General features: G+C 33.2%; 1 protein-coding gene across 1 annotated transcript in view; it reads left to right on the top strand.

Annotated features, from left to right (window-relative positions):
* LOC107445316 (prolyl 4-hydroxylase subunit alpha-1) overlaps nucleotides 1-11,727 on the top strand; it is a 41,518-nt gene that overhangs the window by 7,686 nt on the left and 22,105 nt on the right. Inside the window, exons 2-5 of the mRNA XM_071182123.1 lie at nucleotides 995-1,189; nucleotides 3,343-3,494; nucleotides 6,643-6,807; nucleotides 11,195-11,358. Of these exons, the coding sequence (XP_071038224.1) occupies nucleotides 1,002-1,189; nucleotides 3,343-3,494; nucleotides 6,643-6,807; nucleotides 11,195-11,358 (669 nt within the window). The 5' untranslated portion in view covers nucleotides 995-1,001. The remainder of the gene's footprint in view (nucleotides 1-994; nucleotides 1,190-3,342; nucleotides 3,495-6,642; nucleotides 6,808-11,194; nucleotides 11,359-11,727) is intronic.

Below are 11,727 nucleotides of genomic sequence, written 5' to 3'. Positions count from 1 at the left end.
ACAATTTTGATCCTCTGCGGAGGGGATGGCACCCCCGCTTCGGTAGCCCGACGACCTGCACGCGAAGTCGAGCACTTTACGGTAGCACAGTTTAACGAGGACCAATACCGCACACCCTCGGTCCCTACGCAGACTAATCCAAGTGGTCACCCACCCGCACACTGATCGCAGCCAGTGATGCTTGACTTCGGTGATCTGATGGAAATCGTGTCTTAACGATCAGTCCACTGCGGGACCATTTATCATGTATATTTGGGAATTGAATCTGTATTATTTGACAAGTAAATAAGACAAAACAATAATATTCATAAATTTAAAAAAAATTAGAATGCATTTGCTACCATTCTTTATTTTTACTAGATTTTATACAAAATTTCTCTTTTTAAAACTAGTTTATTTTCATAGTGCTCTGATCGGACTGCCCATAAGAAACAGTGTGGAGGCTTTCAGTTATAAGAGGCGTTGGTTAGAGGGGGTTAAGGCTAAACAATTTTGTGACCATCGGCATTATTTAGGCAATATGGTGCGCACAGCCCGCCTTTACTTATACCCATCGATTTGAACCTGGGGGAGAAGTTTTACCACTGTTGGTGCCGCATCATTCCTTCATTGTTGATGCCACTACTGTTGATCGAACCGCAGTTTTTTAATAGTTCAGTGCCTTAAGTACTCAACCACAGCGGCTCAAAAATATATAAAGTATTATAAGTTTTACTATACTTCAAACTTTTCATCTTAATTAATTAAAAAACATGACATTTTAACGAAAAGCACCTTCATAAGCGTCTTTTAATTTATTTAATTTATTAATATTATTAAGCGTCTTTTAATTTAATTTATTAATAGGATCCGCTTATGCGCATCAGGGGTACAAATTCTCCTGTAAATGGATAATGTCAATAACTTTTGACAATGAACATTTTTAATCTATTTTTGCTTTTAAATTAAAATTTTTTTTTCAATCTTGATTTCTTCCCATAATTCTTTTTTTCAGTTGAACTATGAGATTATTTGATGCCCATGCAGGATATGTGTGCCTTCTTTTCTTTTTTCTATTTCGAACTGTTAAACTACATTTTTATACAGCTGTGTCTGATTTAGAAGAATTGATAGTAACTGAAGAAAATGTTCTAAATTCATTAGATTTGTATCTTGAAACTGAAGAAGAAAGATTACAGCAATTAAAAAGGTAAAATTTACATTCGATTTTTTTTATTTCTCAAAAAAAAAAAAAATTTACGATAATTTGGAGGTTGATTTCTTAAAAATTTTAAACATCACCTTTGGTGATTATTAATTGAAAGCCTTATTGTTAAGCAATTAAATGCCATTTCAAAAACAGGTAAAGCAAATAGAAAAAAAATTTGATAAACATCATTTTAAAATAATTGAGTATATGCCTGAGCACAATTGATAGCTTCTTTTGTTAGATATCATCTTTCATTAATTTTCAAAAAGGGTTTTCTTTATTTACGAAATATTAAAATAATAATTCATTTATAATTTTAATAATAATAAAATGAACTTAAAAGTTATACAATGGTTACAAAATCAACTTTTTCAAGAACTTCAAATATCACCTCTTGCTATTGCAAAATTGTTTGTAAGAAAAATAGTAAGTAATAAAGAATAAAATAAGTAAAGCAATTAATATCTAAATCATAAATTATAAAATAAATGTAAAAGATAAACGTTTAAAAATTAAAAGTATGTTTAATAATATCTTTTCATAATTATCGCCTTTTATTGATCCTGAAGAGCGTTTTTAATTTTCGTACATTCCCTATATGTTTCTTCATGGGAGCATATTTATATTTTCATGTGTAATTGTTACTTTTAAATATTCATAAAAAAACCCACAAAACAGAACAGAATAATAATTGAAACAATAGTTTACAACAGCTAATAGTTAGGCAGTTATGCTGTTAAGTGTAGATAAAATAGCATAATTTTCAGATATTTTTTCAACATTGATTATTAATTAATTAAATTAAATCATTCTTCAGATGGGTCATGGAGGTTAAGACTCCTCAATTTCATGATCAACGGCATAATTATGGCAATGTGGTCAGCACTGCGCTCAAGCCACCTTTACTTCCCAGACAAGCTCATACGTATCGATCCAAAGCTGGGTAAACTTCAAGCCACCTGTAATGATTGAACCTTAGTTCTTCACAGTAACAGTTCAATGCAGAACATTTTTCAAAAAACTTATTTTTTACACTTTTTGTTTCAATTAATCAATTTAGATCAAAATAACTGAAGAAATATTATATTTAGAGTTTTAATAATTTATGATTATGAAATCAACATGAACCACCAGCGTCTTTTTCTGAATTAAAGGTAAAATCTTCAAAACACGACTCATTTTCAAATTTTTTTTTTCACATTTGCACTTATTTACAGTTATTTAGATCTAAGAGAAACAGTTATTCATCATTGAAATTTCTTAAATTTACGAAATCAAATATCGATAAATTTTTGAATATGAATGAAACTATTTTTTTTTCGAACTACTTTTTTTTTGGATTTTATATTTTAGTACAAATATAATTCCGATAATCAAACAGATTTTTTAATAAGTATTTAAGTGCTTTTTATAATTGAAAAAATACTAAAAAATGTTTTTATTTGTAATTAGAGCGTCAGAAGAGATACCACTGTCCCATCTGCGTCAAAATATTAATTACTGAGCCGTTGTGGGTCTTATTGATTAATTTCCATTTCTCAAAGTCTTTCTCACGTTGGCAACTATGAATTTCGAATCAAAAAATTAAAAACAAACAGGAATTAATTCCGAAAAGTAATCGCTTTGGAACCTTACGAATCATGTATTGAGTCGCGATGGCTCAGGGGATAGAGCGTTCGTCTTCCAATGAGGTGAACCGGATTCGAATCCCAAACATGGTTGGCCGATACGAATTCCGCATCCAGCTTGCACCGACCACAACGCTGACGTGAAATATCCTCAGTTGTTGACGAAGCATGGGTTAGAGTCCCCTTTCCGTCAGACTAATCGTGGGAGGTTCTCGTGGTCTTCCTCTCCATGTACCACAAATGCAACGATTAAAAGATAATAAGGGTTAGTTCTATCAGAAAATCCTCTACGAAGGCCTATTTCTCCTCTGCGAAGGTCAATTGTCTTCTGGATTGTGTTCAAAATTACAAAGCTACTGAGTTGAACATAAGTAGTCGTAAACCCAAAAATTGGGTTGGCTGTTCAACGACGGTTATAAAATAAAATATAAAAAGACTCGTATATTGTAAACAAATGCTTTTTTCGGTTTAAAAAAATATAAATGTGTCGGCTAAAAAATTATTTAAGTATTGTTTTTATTGAAGGAAAAGAGAACAGTTTGGACGAGTACATGAATTGGCCAAAAGAAATGTAGAACAGTTCTTATGGAATCCTGTGAATGCATACCTATTAATAAAAAGGCTAACGACCGATTTGTATGAAACATACCAGTTAGTTGAGTCATCCTATACCAAAGGTAAGTATTATATACAGAATGTTTGCCATTATGAAAATATTTAATCCATGTTTTTTGTAACTGTTAATAAATCACCGTTATTTTCTACCTCTTATAATACTGAGTGAATGATAATTATCTTAATAAATTTGAAACTTAATATTTAAATGATATAACGTAACTCGGGTAGATTTTTTTGTATACCCCGGAGCAACAGAGAAGTTTTAGTGTAATCAAAAAAACTTATAAACAATACACATAAAATGTAAAGGCAAATGGCAAAACTCTTTCTAAAAAATAAACTTGAAAAAAGCGTATATCCGTAAATATCATAATTATTTTTGAATAAATTTAAATTCTCTACGACGTCAATCCATATGATTTGTCAGCTTATTCCCAACATCTTAATTTTGCATTTACACTGGGGAACAATTTTTTTAATGTATTTATGCAAGAACTTGATGTTACCTAATTTAGGTGTAGCGATTTTAAATCTGAAATTAGTTTCGTTCCGACAGTTACAAATAATTTTCAAAATGGTATTTATTACCTTAGTTATTTTTTGCCTGCATGTACAAGTTTATGAAAAACATATAGATCTATATACATACATATACACTTACATTCTAAGTTAAAAATAACTCCTAAGACAAAAACGTATCACATCATAAACAGAAATGTATTGTGGACTTCTTCCTACCACTCCCGACGCAGCATAGAAGTGGGAACATTTATGATATACTTCACTCGAGTGAATTTTAAACAATGCTGGTTATGTATATATTATAAAAATTCTATATAAACACAAAGAAGAAGAAGAAAATTAAAATAAAATAAAATAGAAAAACTTTTAATTGGAAAATGTGAAGGTCTTCATGAGGACACATCCCTTATGATAAATGAGATATTTCTGGATGAAGAATAACTATAATTGGGGTCTTTACACACACACCCACATATACATGTATATAGAGTTCTCCAGTGTTGTCAATAGTAAAATACCAATTACTTTAACTCAGTTTTATTTTCAAATAAGCGAATTTAATTTAGGCATAAGTCTTTTTTAGATATCTAAATTTTATAGGCTATAGTTTAGCGTCAAATTTTCGGAATTAATTTGATCAATTGTAAGGCTCATTTAATTGACAAACAAGCTTGGATATTTAAATCAGTTTGAATATTTTATTTCCTCGAACTTCTTCTAACAGTTTTACATTAATCTGTTACGATGCTACCGCGTTTATCGAATTCTTAATGAGAGAAATATCTTTCGTATTTTCTTAATCTAAATTTTTAAGCGTGTTTCGTCTGGTGTAGTGAGTAAGAATTTTAAGGGACTTAAAATGGATTTTATAAACAGGCCTAAAACTGATTTTGTATCGAAAACGTGGGAGGATGTTAGCAATTTTCTAGAAAACGGAGCAAAAAAGTTATATAGTATTAAGTTTACAATACGAAGTAGAAGAATTGGGGTGTTTATGTCTAAGCAAAAGCTGTATCAAGATTAGGAAGATTTTTCACAAATTATGCTTTCAGAGGGCACCGATCACGGTGCTGATATAAAATGTAATCAGTGGTAGACGGATCATGGGAAAAAATTCCTTGCCATCAAGCAAATCATGATAGGATTTCATGGTTTTCTTTTCCATGTAATACAAGTGTGGGTTAATTTCAACAAAAAGTCCCCCGAGAAGGTTAGCCTGTTCCAGGGGCCTCCTAGTCTTCTTGATTGGGGTCAAGATTACAAGACTACGAAGTTGAAAGTCGATAACCGTAAACTCTGAATTGGATTGGCTGTTCAAAGCCAGAAATAAAATAATTAGGTTGATTTTTCTCCATCTAATACCAGAGCGGTGCATTCTTGTTTTTAAAATGTCAGTAAGAAGAATGTTATTCCCATTATGATTCAACATTAATGTTAATTTTAAAAAAAAATGCTTTTTATTAATGATTGATGGACATTTGTGATCTCCCCCACTGCATTGCATTAATTTATAAATATACCAGAAAACAGATTATTTTTTAGTGATTTTAATGATTTTCATTTGAAGGAGGGATTTTCCGCTAATGATCGATTACATTCCAATTGGTGACCCCTCCTAATAGGGTGTATATAATGGTACATTCTACTTTCAAGCACCAACTTACCTAACTCACATTCTTGTCCCCATAAAAAAAAGTTCCACTTTAAAAACGTTCCTGTATTCTCAAATGTACAGCTTTTAATTTACGAAAAAAGGGTGATTAATGAAGCCCTATAAAAAGTTATTCAGCATATAAAAAAAGTTATAATCACCTTCTTGCAAATTATTTCATTACCATCGATTGAACAGCAGCTGATTCACAACTTATTTTCCGGTATATTAATGTTCGACTTCATAGTCTCGGATTGTATACCACCCAAAATACAACAAAGAAACCTCTTCATCAAACAATCTGGCAAATTAACCTATGTGGAAGTATTTGTTGAGTGAAACTACGCCGCATTTGTGTGACAAAAGAGAGAAAACCTTCCTTAGTTAACACAACAGCATGGAAACTTCGATCCTCTTTACATTTATTTCAGGGAATTTTTTTCCTTCAATACTTAGGAATGTGCTGTTTGGAATTAGTATACTAATTTACCTGTTGCAGAGATGCCAACTTGCTCCGGACAGCAAATATATATTTTAAAGTGGCAGTTTATCAATTGTGATTCTTGGTTTAATAAATTCGATTTAGTAGATTTTTATCCACCACTATTTCCAAATAATTCGTAGGCTTATATAATTCACCACTTTAATGACATGTGTCATGCTATACCATTTAAAAAACAAGCAACAATAGTCAAATATTTGCAAAATTTACTTTGTAGTTATTTACCGTTTATTTAATTATTTTGGCGTGTCCGGAGCAGTTGGCATCTCTGCTGTTGTAACCCGGATTCGAAATCGGGACACTTCACTGAGAATCCATCTATCCTCTTAGTCATCCCGGCTATAATAACTTTTTTAATATTAAAATGTCCACTAATGGGGGGGGGGCATGTTCCCCTCGTTGAGAAACATGCCCCTCAATGGGTGATATAGCTCCTTAATAGAGATTTAACTTGCGTTTATGGAATGGCATTAAATATAAGGAGATAAATAAACATTATTTTCTTAAGAAAAAAATTATTTTAAATTTTCAGATCTATTTAGAAAAGAAGCGAGTCAGGTAATGATTTATCCTGAAGAGAGCGATTTAATCGGAGCAGCTGACGCCTTAATAAGACTGCAGGAGTTTTATTCTCTGAATACTCTAGATATGGCTAGAGGTCAGATTGCAGGAGCCACACTGTCTGCTGAACTCACGGGTAATTAGCTGTGTCATTTTATTTTTCTTCTAAATTCATAATTTTTTCTCAAATTGTAAACTACTTAAGCCTTTTTTTACAGCTGTCCTCTCCGCTGGCGTGACGCCATTGAACAGAGCACCGCTCAGCGAAGTATGCTCATTAAATGTCAGTACGCTGATGTTCGGATTTTCTTGTTTAAGTGTTGTATTTGAAGATTATGCAAGTATAAAAAATAAAAATGCAATCGACTTACATATTAAGCGCATTCAAAACATAGTTTTAGCAGTATTAATCCAATTTCGGTCAATGGAATATTGGCCAAGGGCAATTTGAAGCAGATTGGGCCAGTTATCAAACAGTATCACGCAGACGCTAACTTAATACAGAGCTCGTACATGCAGGTTATTGCGTAATGGTCGGTTAAATACGGTGCTCGTGCACGTTAGGCATCGCACGGATGTTGGCTAAATGCAACGCTCGTAACATATATATATGAAAACTGTGAAGAAATTTCCCATTGTAGGAATTTTTGTAATATTTTTCAGGCTGATTCTTGTTTAGTTTTCTACTTAAGTTTATATCTCTTCGATTTTTCTTTACTTTTTCACACAGTTTATATTTTGATTAAGTCATTACACGTCAATAGACAGGTCCAGTTAGTCAGATTATATTTGATTATCTTTTTTTTTTTTTTAACTGAACGGTATGAAACAACTGGGCTGGGCACCTGAGACCGCTTGCGGCTCTTTTTCCATTCATCTTCAACTTGATCTTTGTGGCACTTTTTTTTTGTTGATTATCGCTTTTCAGACAGGTTATATTTGATTATCGTTTTAAAGTGGTATCTAAATTTTGAAAAATATGCATACTTTGAAGAATTCACACCTGCTAAAAATATGTTTTTATTTCGTTTTTCGCAGTGTGAAATCTTCAATACTGATTTTATAAAACAAAAATTGGAATATAATAGCCCTGTAATCCTCATCAGTTTTGAGTATGCTCCCACAGAACTTCCAACTTTTTACGCTTTCGTGAAAAAAAGTTTTAGCTAAGTTTGTGCTTTAATATATTATTCTTCAATTTGTAAATTTGATTTACAATTATTTTCCACTCCACTACATGTATACGCCAGTCTGCCAACTACTATATTTGTTATAAAATATTTTACAGAGTGATAAACATTTAAAAGCCAAAACTTTTTATATTTTTGGTAATTTTGTTAACAGTTTAAAAGTCTCATTACGAAAGATCTGGAATGAAAGTGCAGGGATCCCAACTTGTTCCGCTTTCTAAAATAGTATTTTCTAGTGGTAGCGAAATTTAAGTTACTTTTTGTTTACTATTTTTCATTTAAAGTAATTTTTTCACCACTAAATATCAAAAATTATAAGTGTCATATAAAATGCAACGTTAAAGCACTTATCTACCGGTTACTCTATTAAAATGTAAACGTAACTATCCTTCCTTAACGAAATTTACTATATAATTTGCTACCACTTTATTAAAATTATTCCAGAAAGCGGACCAGCTAGCATCCCTGAACCATTTAATATGAAATCCATTAAAAATTAGAAAGTGGTAGCAAATATATATCTGAAAATTTTTTTAATTTATGAATATAATTGATTTGTTTTATTTACCTCTCAACCACTACAGATTCAATTCTCAAATACATATGATAAATATCTCTCAAGTACTTTTAAAATAGAATTTGGGTTCATGCACACAAGTGGTTCGCTTTTTAAATAATCTGCGCAGACTTCTTATAAAAAACCATGTGGAGGCTTTCTGATGTAGGAGGTGATGCCTAGTTCCTCCACTAAACACTCCAAATATGAAAGATTATAACTTTCTGTCATTTACCAACCTACTTAAAATTGTTTTAATACTTGGTTACTATGCTACAATAAGGTAAAATAAAAATATTTTTTTCAGTTCAAAATACAGAATTTCAGTCAGAAATACTGAAGTTGGCATAAAGAGCGTAATTTGTACTTTGGAATAATTTTAAAATGCAAGGAATTATGTAAAATAATATTTTAAAAACTTATGAAATATTCATTTCTCTTTTAACCGCAAATGTCTGGAAGCATTTTTACTTATTTCCTTTATCGCAAACATGCTGTTATCCAACTAAACAAATTTTGTTTCCGTGTTTCGATTATTGCTTGTATTGTAAGTAAGTAGTATATTCAGAGTTGCCTTACAGTTAAAAATCCAAAATAACTGAGAATATAGATTAACATAAAGATGTAATCTAATACTAGGTCGTTAGGGTCAACGGGTTTAAGGCAGATTTAAAATCAAAGTATTAAACTGACAAGACTTGACAACTAAAGTCACATAGAGAAACATTCTCGAGAATGTTAACCCTTCACATTTCGGTGTTACCACTGAGGCGTCATCTACAGTTACCACTTTAAAATCATAATTTTTTTACAAGAATAATTAAGAATTTAATAATTAAGCATTTAAGAATTTTAAAGGTTATATAAAAATACAATATTATGTATTTAAAATGATTTAGGACTTGTTGTAGTTAAAACAGCATTTTAAAGTATTCGGAGTGCTTACGGTGAAGGCCCACCTCGGGCTGTCGTGACCTATAACTAAATCAAATCTATGTCTCATTTTGATTCGGCTTGATTAAGAGCTGATTAAAACAATTCGTTCGTTCGTTGTTTTAGAACTGGGCATCTGAGGCCTAAATGGCCCTTATCCCATTCATCATGAAATATCCCAAAACGGACATACATAAGAAAGTTGTATTGGTGGTTCGGAAAAGAACCTGAAATACGATAAAATAATGAAAGGCATCATGAAAGATGTAGCAAGCTTTATGGTGAAGCTCCTCACCTACGTCTTGAGGGCTGGGAGCAGGGAGATAAGTAATGAGATGATTTTCTCGTCTTTCAAAAGTTCCTGAAGTTCTTTAATGATCCTTAGGAACTTCACTGCACTGCGTGGGGCATCTTGTGGTCTACGCGTGAAGGTGCGATGATTTCGCCTCGGACGAGCACCACAGCCCGTAAAACAGGCTGGGTGATCGCCTTGACAATTAATGCATTTGGCCGGAAGGGAGAGAGGTTTCACGCACTGGTAGGTAAAATGTGCTCCTGCACATTTCATGCAGGCTGGATCACTTGAGCATGCTTTCTGTGTGTGTCCAAATTTTTGGCACTTGTAGCACTGGATGGCGTAACGCCCTCCGTTAAATTTTTCGATTTGGACTGGTAAGGACAGAAGATTCTTTGTGAAAATAAAGTCCCGATGTTCTGGGAAGTCATGGAATATCACTAGAAAAAGGGGGAGGAGCTTGTATCCGTTGTCATGCCTCTTTCTTAGTTGCTCTATCTTGATGGGTCGTCGACCATTGTCCTCTATATCTTTCCGAAGATCTTCCATTCGGATGTCTACTGTAAGGCCTCGCACGAGAAATTTAAGTTTTCTCGGGAGGTAATTGTTCTTGGTCGGTGTAGAAGGCTCTGTCAATTCTGGTTTGGATGAAGTGATCTCAGGTGTTGACCCAAGATGGGTAGAAATGGTCTCCTGGTTTCCGCTAGCATTTCGGCTATTCTTTTTTCTCTTCCTCGGTCTTTCGGGAGAGGAAACTTTAAGAACAGGCTCCTTTTCTATACTTATCTCAGTAGATGACTCGATTTGGGTAATTTCTAGTTGAGGCTCGCTGGAAGAAATAGTTTCTGTGGGTTCCGTCGTCTTTTCAGGCAGATTTGACTTTTCCGCTTCCATGGGCGTGGTCGAACGAGGTTCCACAGGACACCGTAAACTCCTTGCTTGCTCTAAGTCGATGAGTTCCTGCTCGTAGGAAGTAAGTGTCTCCGAGTTAAAGGCATTATTCTCCTTCACTAGTTTAAGAAGAGCAACACGAGTAGCAATTCGCTGATCGATTTCTTCTATACTGTAATGGCTCAATGAGGGATCACGGAGCTGTGGGGGTTGCCGCACGGACCTTTCGATCCGCCTCTTCCCACCACGGGCACATCGTTGGGTTAACATAGTCGCAGGGCTCCAGATGACGGCGAGGCAAATTGATTGATGATCAAGAACTTGGGCGAAAAAATAAGAACAAAGCTACTCACGTGCTATGAATGCTCCAACTGAAGACTGACACATGACATGAAGGCCTGACGATGAAGTTGATGACGAGTCAAAAATCTCCGTGAAGCACCAATGAAATTTTGAGCCTAACATCCTGATTAAAACAATAGTTTTTTATTTTACCTAATTACGCCTGAAATTTTATAAAATAGTGGTGTGGTTTTAGACAAAAAATTTACTAGTACCACTATGTATTCACTTTGTGGGTCACGGCATATATTACAGCACCCTACTAGTCTTAAAAGGTAACTCAAATTACACTCTTCATAAAATTCATTCATTGTAGTTGCAGACTGTTTCATTCTTGGACGACGGGCATACGAAATTAAAAAGTGGCAGCAGGCACTTTTCTGGCTACAGGAATCTTTGAATATTTTGGAAAACGAAGGAAATGCCAGTGCTTCGCACAAAATTGAAATATTGGGGCATATGGCAAATGTGCATAATTCCGTAAGTATCCTACCATGCTTTTGTTGTATACCGTTCATTTTATTATAACATGTATAGTAAAAAAGGGATAGAGCTATTGTTTTTTTTACATTTGATGGATTTTTACATGAAAAACGCTACTAAAATGTCCTATTTTCTTTTCTTTTTTTACGTAAATTAATTTTAAATAACTTCATGATTATGACTATTGGTTTTAGATTATTTCGAAATTTAAGGAAAAAAAAGGGCAAAAAAAAATACTTGGTGCATGATGATTTTAAGTTAATTGAAAAGCAATAGGAAAGATATGGAAAGAGAGGGAAAATATCTGGCCACAAAAAGAGTGAGATGAAGAGATATGATATATATATATATATATATAATATTCTC

This window comes from Parasteatoda tepidariorum, chromosome 6, assembly GCF_043381705.1.
Source record: "Parasteatoda tepidariorum isolate YZ-2023 chromosome 6, CAS_Ptep_4.0, whole genome shotgun sequence".
Classification (NCBI taxonomy): Eukaryota; Metazoa; Arthropoda; class Arachnida; order Araneae; family Theridiidae; genus Parasteatoda; species Parasteatoda tepidariorum.
The sequence above is the reverse complement of the archived record's forward strand: the minus strand, read 5'-3'. Positions and strand labels throughout refer to the sequence as shown.